Source organism: Capsicum annuum, chromosome 1, assembly GCF_002878395.1.
Source record: "Capsicum annuum cultivar UCD-10X-F1 chromosome 1, UCD10Xv1.1, whole genome shotgun sequence".
NCBI lineage: Eukaryota > Viridiplantae > Streptophyta > Magnoliopsida > Solanales > Solanaceae > Capsicum > Capsicum annuum.
Window position 1 is genome coordinate 150,720,967 of NC_061111.1, and position 15,795 is coordinate 150,736,761.

Consider the following 15,795-nt stretch of genomic DNA (forward strand, 5'->3'; position numbering starts at 1 on the left):
GTGTAAAATAATTAATCTGATTTAGTGTTTGTGAATCGTAAAAATATAAAAAAAATAATAATTTGTAATTATGAAAAAATATAAAGAATGTTGAAAATATTGAAAAAATGTAATTAATTAAAAACCTTATAAAAATATGATGTCATGTCACGTACGTGTGTATATTGTGTATTTATTATGTGTATGTATATTGGGTATTAAAACAGAAAAATAATAATAAAATAAGATATCAAATTTACTTTTTCCCAACATATCCCTCAAATTTGGATAGTAGATAAAAGAAAAGTCAAATGTCATAAATATGATGAGATCTTGATTTGACTGATTTGTTATTTTGTGTATTAAAATAATTAAATCGACTCACATTTCTTAGTCATATTAAATAATATACAAAAATATAAATGTCGATATATAATTACAAAAAAATATAAATAACAAATAAAAAATATAATTATCTTGAAAAAAGATATATTATGCTATAAATAATTAAAATCATACCGTACAGTAAAAAATTGCAGTGCTATGTTGTGTACGTATGCAGATGACTGTGCAAAAATATTAAAATGATACTCCCTCCATTTCGAAATAAGTGAATTGTAAGGGTATTTATTGGTGTTTCAAAATAAGTGAATCATTGAATTTTTTTTCCAAACTTGCCCTTATGATTTGACAATCAATTAACTTTTGAAAAGGTATTACAAGGTCAACTTTTTCTTTTTGGGGGGTAAAAATGAAAAATTGTGTTAAATTTATGTCTTTAATGTTTTTTCCTTAATATGTGTGTCAAAATCCAACAATTCATTTATTATGAAACGAGGGGAGTAATAAAATGATAAAAATCCTAAAATTTACGAAATTAAAAATAATTATTAATAAATTATGTAAAATTAAAATATGATAAAAATTGATGAAAAATTATAAAATAATGACGATTATCAATAATTTGTTAAAAAAATATAAAAATATGTAAAAAATTACATTTTGTGCCCTTTAACGATCAGAAAGTCTGAAAGCGTTAATTTTAGGTACGGAGAACCAAAATTAGGTGTCAACATGCCCCATAATAATGGGCTTATAGACAAAAGTGAGTTGGTCTAAATTTGGCTTTATTTATACACACCGTAAGGAGAAAGACCCAATATCCCACCAATTTACTGATGAATTTCGCTTGATAGGACCTCCACAATCCACGCAAATGATCGATAAAGAGGTATGGGGACAGGAATCTCTCGACTCTCGTTGGTTTAAAGAAATTGGTGGGAGTATGATTTAATGAAAACAAAAGTTGAAGAGAAGGTAATAAGCCTTGATAATATCAATGAAATCCTAAGAGAAATCTAAATAAGAAAGGGTGCAAAACATTAAGGACCATTTAATCCTATCAAAAGTCTTCTCAAGATGAATCTTGATATTCATATTAGCTTTTTTTCCTTTTTGTTCTCTTAAGGTAGTTTATGGATTCTTTGACTATGAGAGTATTATCAACAATCTAAATATTTTTCTGTAAAGCTACATTGGATTGGATTGATTAATTTCTGTTTGATTTTATCAACCAGGCATCGGGGTAATGATGCCTGGTTGTAGGTCTGTATTGTTTAATGGTTTCACATAGGAGCTTAAGGTATTGTTTAAGCTTCAGGCCATTGTTTCAACCCCCTCCTAATACTCTTTCGTAAGAGAAAATGATTGGGATTCAAGTGTAATAGAATTGACGGGTTTAAAAGATTTTAGAGTACTAGCGATCCAGCATCATGAAGTGGTAAGGATAGAGTATTCTCATCAACTTGCGCCAGGATTGACTGCCGTAAGTAACAAGTCTCTAGGATTGACTTCCAGAACAAAAACCAATGTTGAGCATATAGAAAATGGAAGGAGTCAGATGAATGAGGCGCAATTGCTAAAGCACATAATGACTACTTAACAGCAATTTTAGCTCCAAAATCTTTTAATTAGTAGAAATTCTTGAAAAAACACGAGGTGCCATTCGATTTGGGCTTATGATACACCTGGATTATCATAAATGAGATGCTAATGGGGAATATAGTATGACTAGATAGTAGTAAAAGTTACTGCAATCGTGGTTGGATTGGAAAAGGAATATTACCAAAATCCCGATGGTAAGGGTTACTCCTACAATATTCACAGTAAATGCATAAACTACACAAATAGATGATAGCCTTATGGTATTAACGAGGAACCTTGATCTGTTTAATATGAGTCTGTACGAACCTTTTAACTGAGAAACCAAATTAACCAACTCAATTTCTTCATGCTTTAGTGTCATACCATATGGAACCTTTGAAGGCTATGGGCAATCCTACTAAAAGGAAGCCTATTGTAATAGTGGCCAAGAAGTATGAGCCAGGAACTTCTATGGAAGATCCCCTGGAAGCTTGTGGTTGTCATTTGGACTTTAGATATATTTGGTGAAGAAGATGAGAATGAAGATATTTGGATGAATGCTTTGCTAATGTGGCTAGGAATGGAGATCTTTCACCTAAGCATAATTGGATGGTAAAGTGTCTGAGGAGACTGTTCTAAGGCAACTATAAATGAGAGTGGCAAAACAGGAGACTTCAACTACATCAACAAGATCCAATAGATGCAAGAAAATTGATGAAGTCTTAAAGTATTCTGGAGTGGTTGGAGGAAAACGACAAGGTGAATAATCAAATTTTTATAGGGCCACATCTTCTTGAAGATTTCAGAATTTCAAGGAAACAAGGGTCTGACTCTACATTCTACTAATTTTAATTTTCTATCACTGTAGAGTGAGTTATGAACTTTGTGATGATCATAGGATATTTAGTTCTTCCTTATTATTATTTTTTCACACGCATGTTAATTAGTAGAGGTTTTTTAAAGCCTCGATTAGATTATTAAGGTAAGGCATATCCCCTTGCTTGTACTTTTTCCTTTGAGTTTCACTTTTGTTATATAAATAAATAAAAACTAACCTAGGCACCTCACCTAGTGGATTTGCTTACGAAAAATTGACAAACTCAAATAAAGCTTAATCTACTAGCTCAACCCAAACTAGTCGGTGTTGGCTGTATGAATCCTTTATATCCATTCCACTCTATTTGGACGTAGTTCATTTCAATACTCAATAATTTGTTTTTAGGGAATTTAAGGACTTTCTCAACTTTATCCAGAAAACAAAAGAAAAACAAGGTTTGCTTCAATCTAGAGGTTCTTAGAAAAAGAAGAAAACAAACTAGAGGTTCTTTAACTCCCACACTTATTCTATACTAACATATAAATCTTTAACGAAACATAAAAATCCCCTGGAAACAAAATAACTAATGCAAGTTTAACAACAATTACTCTACCTATGCTCACAAAGTATAGATGGTCCTAAACCCTGATCAATAAAGAGGGTTGCAGACTGTTGGTTCAATATGAAATTCAGACGGTTCTATGAAGTCAATCATATTCAATATCCTTCTCTTTATCTCTGTGAACCTCAACTCATGTTGAACAAAATGAGAAGAAACATATAATATTCTGATAGTTTCAGTGTAACCAGAAAAAGTAATTGATCTAAAATGCATTAGTTACCTGTCATAGCCTGGATATATGGGTCATTAATCTTGATGAACGGAATATGTTTAATGTTGTGCCAATCTTCTCCGACATCCTTTTTGCATCTTAATCCCAAGTTTGGACAGCCCCATATAGACAGAAACTGAAGCTTGGTTAGCTTTTTCACTGATTCTGGTAAAGAACTTAGATTTTCACAGTACCACAGCTCCAGTTCTCTAAGGGAAACGAGGTCTCCTAGCCATTCTGGAAGCATATACATCTCAGAACAGCTCCATATATGCAGAGTTCGGAGAAATGTAAGGTGTTGCATAGTCATCGGCAAGGTTGTCAAGTTTCTACAATCAGAGAGTGATGCATATTGAAGAAACTGTAAACTTTGTATTCCTTTTTCCAGGATAATGTTATGGCAACCATAATGGACAAGGACTTCAAAGTCCCAAGTCCAGAGGAGTCGATCACGGAACTGAGATTCTTTACTGATGCTTAATGACTCGAGACAAGGAAGAACTATCAGCTCACTCAAAAGACTTTAAATCTCTGGACAATCTCTAATTTCTACAGACAGCAGACTTGTATTGTTTTTCAGCAACCCTTCAGGTAAGTGAAGTTCCAAAAATCCACTGATCATTAGATGAGTAAGGGAGGTAACCTTGGCTGTTGTCAGTACTAGTAATTCACTGCTACAAACAAACAATTCTAATGAGTCGAGGGAGGGAAGATCTGGCCAGTTATTCAAATAGGGACATGCTTCACGTAAATTTCTTTAGACGAGCAAGAATACCCTGATCTTCATTAACTGACCATTCCAATAGACAGGGCATATTCCTGAGAGTCAGTTGCTTCAGTGATGCAAAATGGATAGCTGAATCCATTTCACCATAACTACCGCAGAAATACATTGCAGAATCCATTCCATCAACAGTGAGAACCTCAAGAAAAGGCAGCTTCCCTAGTTGAGGCACTTCCACGCACCTGTGACATTTGAGAAGTGAGAGTTCCCCAATGTGTACCAAGTATGTTGTCATCGACCAACTGGGGAAATTCGCACCAATGTAACCCTCTATGTGCAACTTCCTCAAATCAGAATTTGGTTGAAGGCTCTCAACAACTCGCTCAACATTTTCTCTCGTCTCCATTTCTTCAACTTGCTCCCATATTAATTTTAGAAATCGGATGTGCTTCTTCCCTTTCAAATTTGCATTTTTGGCACATATATCATTGGACAAGTTCTCAAGGTTCTTGATCATTAATTCCCCGTGAAGATCAAGCCTCTGCAATTCTGAGATGTCACTACCAGCAGTATTGCTAACAATGTAAATTGGCAGCGTTTGAAGGGATCTCATCTGTCCAATGCCACCAGGTAACATGTTTAAGGATGTGCACCCATATATATCCAGATGTTTAAGGTTCACCAACTTTCTAATTTCTGCTGGAAGTTGTGTCAGATGGTTGCACTGCTTAAGTATTAGAGCTTCAAGATTAAGGAGGCAAATTAAGGAGGCAACAGATAGACTTAGGCAATGTTTTCAGCAGAGTATGTGAAAGATTGAGGTACCGTAGATGTAATAAAGTGCCAACTGAATTAGACAACTTCTTTATGTGACTACCGCTGCAATCTAAAGCTCGAATAGATTTAAAGCTCAAAAAGAAATGCTTGGAAAGCTTTGTGATATTTCTCTGCCCATCCAACAGAAGAAATGATCGCAGCTTTTGAGCACCCTTCAACATGCCAGGTTTTTTGGGTACCATCTCATTGCCAAACATTGATAAGTGGCGTGTGGGCACAGGAATGATTACTTCCTTGCCAAATCTGTTGTTAAACAATCAACACCAGCTACAGATTTGGCAAGATCATGAACAAGATCATGCATGTCAAACTCAACCATATTACCATCAAAATCTCTTCTCACATTTTGGAAGAAGGAGAGCCACAACAACTCAATGAAATAACCATTCCCCACTTCTTCCGGTGGCATGTTTTCAGAGGACGGAAGAAATCCTTCCGCCATCCATAGGCATATCAAGGTGTTTTTATTTATCCGATAGCCCTTGGGAAATATAGAACAATATGCAAAACATTGTTTCAAATGTGTTGGCAAGTATTCATAACTTAATCTTAGGGCCGAAAGAATTCCAGCTCCATCTTCATGTCCCATAAGATCCCACATTGCACAATCTCGGATGAAAGACCACTCAGATTTCTGATTCTTCAAGCACATTAAACTTCCAAGGGCCTTTGCCGCTAAAGGAACTCCCCTACATTTCTTTGCAATTTCTTTCCCAACCTCTTCAAAAGATAGTTGTTCTTTTTGCCTATTCTTATAGTGCAATCTTCTCATTGTGAGTAGTCACTAAGAGTACTCCCGTCCAAACCATTGTGAACTAAGTTCTTTAATCTCTCATATTTCTCATAATCATCATCCCATACATCATCTAGGACAAGCAAAAATTACTGAGACACAAACCCATATTCTTGTATCAAAACTATTCTCCACAACAGCATCATTGTAAACCAATTTTGCAACTGTTGTCTTCTCAATTCCTCCAATTCCAACAATGCTCACAACTGATACACATCTGATCCTATTAGTAGCTTGATTATGTTTCCTTTATCCTTATTTCTCCCTAAAATCTTCGATTCAATTACTTAAGAGTCTGACTGTGGTCATTCACAAGAAAAGCCTTTTTGATGAACAACATCCTTAAAATGGAATTTGGCTCTCTCATTTGCTACCAGTTCTAACTTTTCTCCAATTTCTTTTAGTTTCAACTTCATACGATAACCCGAACAAAGTGACATACCATTCGTATAAAGAGAAGTGACAGCATAGGAAACACAATAACAGGCTTTCCAGTCATCAAGAATTACCTTATGGCATAGCAACTCAGTCAGGTAATCATCCAACAAATCATCTGCTTCATAAACACTGTCTTTGAGCTTTACCAGCCAGTTCTTCAAAGCTTTTTCTTTCATTTGTCTGTCCTCAGCATCTTGCAGGACAGCTTGAATTGTTGATAATGTGCTCTGCAGATTTAACATCTCTTTCTTTGTACTACCACCTAGCAGTCCATTTTTTTCGAAAATTTGGGAAGCTATCTTTTGGAAGAGAACTTCCATTAGAGCAGAAACAACTGCTTCCGCCATCGCTGGAATCGAAAATTATGTGATCCTGTGAGTGTGAGTAAAGCAACAAATATTTATGATCAGAATTTCATAAAGCAAATCAATGTCCTATATGCAAGGCTAGTTTGCCTTGTATTCACGGTGTAATGAAGACTACTGTGTCAAATAAATAGTAAGTCAACATGAATGGACTAACCATAGAAGTTTCCATGCACAATACCTCCAAAAATCTTACTCCCTCCTTTCAAAAAATTCACCTACTTTTACTTATCACAAAGTTTAAGAAAAAGGATCAAAAATACCCAACTATTGAAAATGAATCAAAAATGTCCTCCGTTTGTTTTTTTGGCTCAAAAATACTTGTTTTTTTGGCTCAAAAATATCCTTCTATTCATTTTTTGGTTCAAAAATACCGTCCCATTAGATTTTTTGGCTCAAAAACCCTACTCTCAAACGAAAAGCCACCAAATACACCACATGAAAAAAAAAAAAACTTAATCAGTCCATATCAGCATACACGTGAAAAATCACTCCATTTAATCATCTTATCGTCAACTCATTTTATTCTATTTAAAAATTCAACCCGACCCATATTCAAAAAATCAAAACCAAGAGGAAACAAATTGAAGAATTTGATTGTTTATTTTTCATGTGATGGGTTCAGATATTTCAGATAGATCAAGGCAAAAGATGAGGAAATAATCAGGTCCTTAAATTGTTGACATGAAAGAATCAAGTTTTAATTGGGTCAACCCTAAACAATTGGATCTTCGAATAATGTTCGGTATCCAAGAGCTCGGATTGCTACTGGATGTCCTATCTAAATTAGTCTAATGAGAAACCTGATTATAGTTAGAGGAATGGTAATTCGAAGACAAAATTGAAATTTGGAGAGAGAAAATTTAGCGGCAATGTTGAACTACCACAAGTTGATGAGGTCGAGAATTTGCTCGAGTAAGTGTCGTAACTTTAAAAACGTTAATACAACAAAAACAAACCCAGTATATTCCCACCTAGTGGGGTCTGGGGAGGGTAAAATGTATGCAGTCCATACCACTACCTCTAAAGAAGTAGAGAGGTTGTTTCCGATAAACTCCCGGCTCAAGACACAGGACAATATACAAAAATATTTAAAGCATGAAACATGATAAAACTAACATAGATACAACATCCACAAAAGTAATGTACAATACCAAACAAAAGACACCAAAACCCTCCTAACTACGGACTATGATTCATCCACCCACCTTATCCCTCTATCCTAGTGTTTTTCCTCCAAACGTTCCTATCCAGGGTCATGTCCTCAGTGAGATGTAACTGCTCCATGTCACGTCTAATCACTTCTCTCCAGTATTTCTTCGGTCTACCCCTACCCCGCTTGAAACCATCTAACGCTAGTCTCTCACACCTACGAACTAGGACATCCACGCCCCTCCTTATCACATGACCAAACCATCTCAGCCTCACTTCCCACATTTTTTCCTCCACCGATACCACTCCCACCTTCTCACGAATAATCTCATTCCTAACCCTGACAGCCCTTATAAGACCACACCTCCAACGCAACATCCTGATTTCCACCACCTTCAACTTTTGGATATGGGAAGTCTTAACTGGCCAACACTCCGCTCCGTACAACATAGCCGACCGGAGTGCAACTCTGTAGAATTTGCCTTTAAGCTTGGGAGGCACCTTCATATCGCATAAAATCCCCGAAGCGAGCCTCCATTTCATCCAACATGCCCCAATACGGTGCTAGATATCCTCATTTATCTCTCCATTTTTCTGGATCGTAGACCCAAGATACTTAAAACTATCCCTCTTGCAAACTGCCTGAGAGTCCAACTTTACCACCACCTTCTCCTCTTGCCTCGAGTCACTAAACTTGCACTCCAAATACTCCGTCTTGGTCCTACTCAATTTGAAACCTTTATACTCCAGAGTTTGTCTCCAAACCTCCAGCTTATCATTAACACCTCACCGCGACTCATCAATCAAAACTACATCATCCGCAAAAAGAATACACTAACGGACCTCGCCTTGTAAACTCCGCATCAGCACATCCATCACCACGGCAAATAAGAACGGACTAAGATCTGATCCCTGATGCAACCCTGTCAAGACCGAAAAGTGCTCAGAATCTCCTCCCATCGTCCTTACTCGAGTCTTCACCCCCTCATACATATTCTTAATCGCTCTAATATACGCCACAGGAACCCCCTTCGCCTCCAAGCATCTCCAAAGAACCTCCATAGGTACCTTGTCATACGCCTTTTTCAAGTCAATAAACACCATGCGAAGATCTCTCTTCCTCTTTCTATACTGCTCTACCAATCTCCGCACAAGGTGAATTGCCTCAGTCGTCGAGCGAACAGGAATAAATCCAAATTGATTCTCCGAAATACACAATATTTCTCAACCTTTGCTCCACCACCCTCTCCCAAATCTTCATCGTGTGACTCAATAACTTAATACCCCAGTAGTTGTTGCAACTCTGAATGTCAACCTTGTTCTTATATAGAGGAATCATCGTGCTCCATATCCACGTCTCAGGCATCTTCGCGGACTTGAAAATGTTGTTAAACAGGTTAGTCAGCCACCTTAACCAGCCACGCTAGAAAACTTTCAAAAATCTACCGGAATCTCGTCGGGCCCCGTCGCCCTGCGCCTTCGCATCTTGCGAATAGCCTCACTGACCTCCTATACTTTAAAACGCCGACAATAGCCGAAATTGCGACACTCCCCGGTATGCTCCAACTCCCCTAGCACAACACCTCTGTCCCCCTCATCATTCAAGAGCTTATGAAAATACTACTGCCATCTTTTCTTAATGAGGGCGTCCTCCACCAATACTCTGCCATCTTCCCCCTTAATGCACTTTACTTGATCCAGATCCCGACCCTTCCGCTCCCTAGCCTTGGCAAGCCTAAACAACCTCTTTTCCCCGCCTTTCTCCTCTAACCCCGTATACAAACTCTCAAAAGTTGTTGTCTTAGCAGCTGTAACTGCTAACTTAGAGCCCGTTTGAATAAGCTAAAAAAAGCGGCTGAAAAAAAGTGTTTTTAAAAGTGCTAAACTTATTTTAAAAATAAGCAGTTAAGTGTTTGGATAAAAGTGCTGAAACTTAAAAAAAGTTATTGATGTGTTTGATAAATAATGCTTTTAAATACTTTTTTTTGGTTAAAATGCATGAAATACTCTTATAGCTGTTAATAATATATAGAGTTGATTATTATTAATTTTTATTGCTAAAATGATTCAAATTAAAATTAATATATATATATATATATATATATTAAAAAAATATTTTCATGAATGACTATTAATTTGTGCACTAAAATTTTATTTTTTTTAAGAGATTGAAATGAGACTCTTTGAAAAGATTGCTTCGTATCATTAAGGTATAATTTACGACACTTTCATTTTCTTATTAAACTGAACTTGTTGCGTTTAATCTTCCAGGATAATATTAATATATGTATCGAGTTTATCATTAAGCAAAATATATATGTTACTAATCAATATAATTATATTAATAGATAAATAGTTTCATACAGACTAAGAGTTTGAGTCCGGAGAAAATAATTATCGATGGAGCAACTTTGATAGTAACGTTGAATGTGACAAGATCAGAGGCCCAGCTTAAATGACTGAACATTCAATATTACGCCTCGTGAATAATTGAAAAGGTAAAACTCCATTTAATAAATGAATTGCGATTTTAGCTTGGGCCACTTCTTAAGGAAATTACTTCTAAAACGTACAATATTTATTTTATATCATATTTATTAAATGAATTGTTAAAAAATTATTCAAGGACGTAATTTCTCCCGTTTATTTTTATTTATCGCCTTTGACATGACTCATTTATTAAAAAAATAATTATTAATATGATTATTTTAGGGCAAAGGTAAAATGAGAATAACTTATAATTGCACAGACAGGATAGTAATTTTGTTAGTCAACTTAAAATTCTGAAAAAATAAGCACCTATGATGCTACTTATTGATTTCAGCTTAAAAAAAGTCAAAATCAACTCAATTTAAGCAATTTAAAATTTTGTCAAACACCATTATAAGCAAAAAAGTGTTTATATGTTGTTTTAACCAACTTATAAGCACACCCAAACACACTTTTAGCCTCCTTCTTAGCTAACTTATACTCCTCCATACTAACCCGTTTCTCCTCTTCATCTTTACTCTCCATCAACTTAACATAAGCCGTCTTCTTCGTCTCCACCTTCTTCTTAACATCTTCATTCCATCACCAATCCGCTCGATACCGGCCCGACCAGCCCCTCGAGACACCCAACACTTCTTTCATCATATGATAGATAATGTAATTTATGATATTTTTAGTATAGCTTTTACATAACTAATTTTAAATAGTATAAATTTTTACCAATATTTTAAGATGTATTAAAACTTTTTTTAAAGTTATTTTCTAACATCTAAATTTTAAATTAAAATATTAAAATAATTTAATTCTGAAAATTAATTAAATTGACTCTGCGTGAGTGAAACATTATAAGGACTTTGACCATAAATTTTCCAAGTAGAATTTGAGAAAAATCTTGACAAATGGTGTTTGTCATATAATTAGTTTTTATTTGACAAACATGTTTGACAAATAATTCATATTTCTAAATATAAATTTTATTTTTTATGTACTTTTAAAAATAAAATATATTTTTTAAGTTAAATATATTTTTCTAATGATCAAACATAAAACTTCACCCAAATCTTCATCCATGAAATTAAAAAAGGTCATCGACGGTGATATGATTACTGTGTCTGTTACTATTCGGTCCTCAACAAACGGCGAATGAAAATTTGCTATCAACTTCTAACAGCGTTTACAACTTGTTTGGATGTGGGTTACCATCTGTTTTTCATTTGGTTTAGAAATTACAATTTATAGTGTTTCATATAACTTTTGAAAATCTAAATTATAATTTTAAAATATTAAATTCATCTAATTTAATTTAATTTTAAAAAACAATTAAATTGACTTTTGAAAGTGAACATGATAATTAAAAAGGAAAGGAGGGCTCCTCGTACACTTTTACTTGTCATATTTTTCTTTTTAAAATTCAAGTTGTATAAATGTTTACCAACATTTTGAGACGTACTCATACTATCTTTTTAAATTATTTTCTAACATCTAAATTATAAATTTATAATGTTAAATTAATTAAACATTGAAAATAGTTAAATTGACTCTGGGTGAAGGAAACATAAGGACCCGTTGGCCATAGATCCAAGTAGAGTTTGAGAAAAAACTTGGCAAATAATATTTGACCATACAATTTGTCATAATTTGATAAATAATTTTGGCAAATAATTAAAAATTTTAATACTAAAAGAAATTTAATATTTTGATCAAATTTTATTTTTTATATATTTTTAAAAGTAAAATATATTTTTTAGGGTCAAATATATTTTTTAAATACTGTGATCAAAGTTCAAACACATGTGAAACTTGCTATTAAATTCTTCTCGCAGGCTGCAAGTTCTTACAGCTTTTACAACTTGTTTGGATGTGTGTTACCGTCAATTTTTCATATCGTACAGTACTATCATATCGTTTAATTAATTTATATTTAGGCTGCATTTACTTTTTTTTAAGATTCAGACATCTGAATCTGAATGCAACTCTGAATGATTAGAATGTTCTCCTTAGATCTGAAAACTGAATGATTAAGATTGTTTGTTTTTCAATATTTGAATGTACGAAATAAATTTATTTGTATATATAATAAAATAAAAAATACAATTCAAATAAAAAACTAATTATATATCATAAAAGTATGTAATTTAATACAACAAAATTATTATTTAATTGGAAAAAAATATTTATGTTTGTTAGTGATAGTGGAGATGGTTTATAATGGTGGTTGCAGTGACAATGATTGATGTTAGTGATTAGTAATGTTAGTGGTGATAGTTGTGATGATTGGTATTGTAGTGACTGTTATGATGGTGGCGATTGATAGTGGTGGGGTGGTTGTGATGTAATGTTGCTTGATGTTAGTAGCTGGAGTCAAGGTGTTGATTGTGATTGCTGAAAAATGAATGAATTATGGTTGACGATGTGTTGATGCTAGTTAGAGATATTGTTAGTTGTGATGGTGGAGATGGTTGTTAGTAGAGATAAACTGTAGCGATGATAGTGATTGAAGTGATGTTAGAGGTGGCGTTACTAGTGAAAATGGTGGTGGCCGCCAAAAAATGTGTAGAGGTTGTGATGTATTAGTGGTAGTTAGTGGCGGTGCTAGTTGTGATAGATGAGTTGGTCGATAGTAGGAATTGGCCAGTAGTGGTTGATGATGGGAGTGTTCACTATTAGAAAAATGGAAAAAAGCGACGATCAGTGTCTCTTTTTTTACCAAAAGCGACGGCAAAGCGTCGCTTTTTTTACGTCTCAAAAAGGGGCGTTGTTTTTTTTGAAAGCGACGGCCTACGTCGCTTTTATTACGACGGACCACGTCAATTTTTTTTTAAAAAAATAGCTATTTTACAAAAAGCGACGTTGTCCGTCGGTTTTTGTTCTTCAGGTGAAGAACATGATGAACAAAAAACGACGGACGCCGTCGCTTTATTAAAAAAAATATAATTTTTTTCCAGAAATATTGACGTTGTACATCGTAATTTGAAAAAAATAAAATATTTTTTTAAAAAAAGGCGACATTGGTCGTCGCCTTTTATTTTTCATAATTATTAAAAAAAGCAACGTTGATCGTCGCTTTTTGTGTTTCATAATTATTAAAAAAGCAACATTGGTTGTCACTTTTTGTTCTTCATAATAAATAAAAAAGCGACGCAAGACGACGCATTTCTGGAAATTTACTTAAAAAACGACGGACAAAAGAGACCTTGTCCGTCGCTTTTCTGCATTTCTGTAGACTGCACAAATTAGCTTTTTTTGCATCCCACCTGTCAAATAAATGCAATTTGATATATACATCATGCAACACAGATTACTAGTCATACAATGAACTATATCAAAACATGTAATTCAAATTATCAACGCTTCAACAACACCCAAAACACTTATCCAATATTCAAAAACACATAACAAGTAATTCAAAAACATCCAAAACTAAGTCTTTAAGCTTCCTAATTCAAAGGTTAAAAGTTAAGTTCAAGAATTAATGTCTAAAAAAAGTTTAGGAGCAAACTCAACTAACACTAAGGAGTAGTGGCAACAAACTCATCACTTTCTGTTTCTTCTTTGCTACTTGAATTGGGAGATGGAGAACGGTGACGACGACTCCTCATGCTAACCACTTGTTTCTTGAGATCCTTGACGGTCTTGCTCATGATTTCATTTTGAGCAACGGACTATGCGAAGGCACGTGAAAGATCAGTAATCTGCTGCGACATAGCAGCAAGCTGAACACCGTCAACTGCCTCAGCCTGGCTTGAGGAACTAATTCCATCCCATCCGGCACGAAGACGTTGTAATTCATTTCGAGAATCAAACCCATAAGTTTTTCCCTTCTTTTTTGCTCCCTCCACTTTTTCTGTTCAAATTTTATATGCTTCCTCCTGTATAGGCTGGGTTGAACCAAACTCAAACAAACAGCGTATATATTCATTCTGCATATTAAAAAAAGACACATTAGTAATTCTTATTATTGCTAAGTAAGGTGGAATATAACGTAAATTTCAATATTTTTGCTTACATATTAAATACAAAAATAAGATAGAATGAAGAGTTCAGCAAAAAATTAGCAAAAAAGTTCTTTCCAAGTAAGATTGGCTTTCCATATAAAAGTTCAGCAAATATACAACCAAAAGACATGTCAAAGTCTATCTCACTTATTTATGTCTACATACAGCAATCCCAATTATGCATATTCTAATACCCAGTTACAGTTTTTGCTATACACAGTTACTAGACTATATATGAGACAACATCACTGTTTTTTTCAACCAAGTCAGACTGCTGGCACCAATTGTTAAGGTTCGTCAAATATCTTAAGAACTTGAATTTAGATGCGATACAATATAAAAAATTATAAGGGAGAGATAATATAATAGAGTAAAATATAAACATAAGTCTTACATTGGCATTTTCAGCCCTGGGCTCAACCCACACATCCGGATCCGACTCATTTATCTTTTTTAGAAAATGTGTTCATCTGAAGATCTCAAGTTGAGTTGGTTCGCGACCCAATTCCTTCGTCTGCAAACACAAGGTAAATAAGCGCAATCAAAAAATATTTAATGAAATTTATATAAACACATAAATTAAAACATAAGGTTACTACTTCCCATATCTCGAACTATGACGTTGGCACTCTTTGCCCCTCCGGTATGCAATGAGCCACCTTTTAAACTAGCTCTAGATTTCTTATTTTGCTCACTGAGTGTCTTATATTCGGTAAATTCCCAATAAATACACAAATCAGCATACACCTCTTTGAGAAGTCATTGTGCAACATTGCATGTACGCCTAACACGTTCAAGCCAGTTTCGTAGCTTTGCACCAACATTCCTCTAAAAAATAGTGGATATAGCTCTATTGTGCTTTTCCAACCAAGTACACATTGTCTGAAAATCAATTAAATAGTGATATATATATATATATATATATATACACGCATATACAAATATATACTACTATTAAAGTAAACTAATAATAATTAAATATAGTGTACCTTGAACTCTTCAAACATTGTTTGTCTATGGTCTTCAGAAATCTCTGTCCAACTGTGCCAAGGTTGTGAAAAAAACCTCCTAACACTCTCTCTTACTACCTTATTAACTTCTTTTGATGCGGGATTCCACCTGTAAAGAACAAAATAAATATGTAAGCATGAATATTTTATTAATGAAAAAATAAACTTATGAATTTAAAAATAAACTTGCGTAGATCCATCAGGCTCGATGAAGACTCTACCAAGCTTGTCCTTATCTTCAGGAACTAGACCAACCAAATGTGCATCAGTATCATCTGTTACAGGTGGAGGAGGGGGTGGAGGTGCAGATCCAGATGTAGATGCTACTCTCGGCAGCACCCAAGGTTCACTAAATGAAAAAGTAGATGTCTACGCATCGGATTCAGAACTATCTCTCAACCGCAATCCTGAGAGGTGGGGGGATGAATCGCGAGGGGAT

The 15,795-nt window shown here is 34.5% G+C and overlaps 2 protein-coding genes across 2 annotated transcripts; both read right to left on the bottom strand.

Moving 5' to 3' along the window:
- Window positions 1-4,295: 4,295 nt before the first annotated feature.
- Window positions 4,296-5,310, bottom strand: LOC107854923 (putative disease resistance RPP13-like protein 1). Its single transcript, XM_047411924.1, has 2 exons — window positions 5,125-5,310; window positions 4,296-5,000 (listed from the first exon to the last, which is right to left on the bottom strand). Exons 1-2 carry the CDS (start codon window positions 5,308-5,310, stop codon window positions 4,296-4,298), a joined length of 891 nt encoding a protein of 296 aa, XP_047267880.1.
- A 665-nt stretch (window positions 5,311-5,975) lies between these two features.
- On the bottom strand, window positions 5,976-6,691 carry LOC107854902 (putative disease resistance protein RGA4). Its single transcript, XM_016699899.1, has 2 exons — window positions 6,220-6,691; window positions 5,976-6,112 (listed from the first exon to the last, which is right to left on the bottom strand). The coding sequence occupies exons 1-2, from the start codon at window positions 6,689-6,691 to the stop codon at window positions 5,976-5,978; spliced, it is 609 nt and encodes a 202-aa protein (XP_016555385.1).
- Window positions 6,692-15,795: the final 9,104 nt, after the last annotated feature.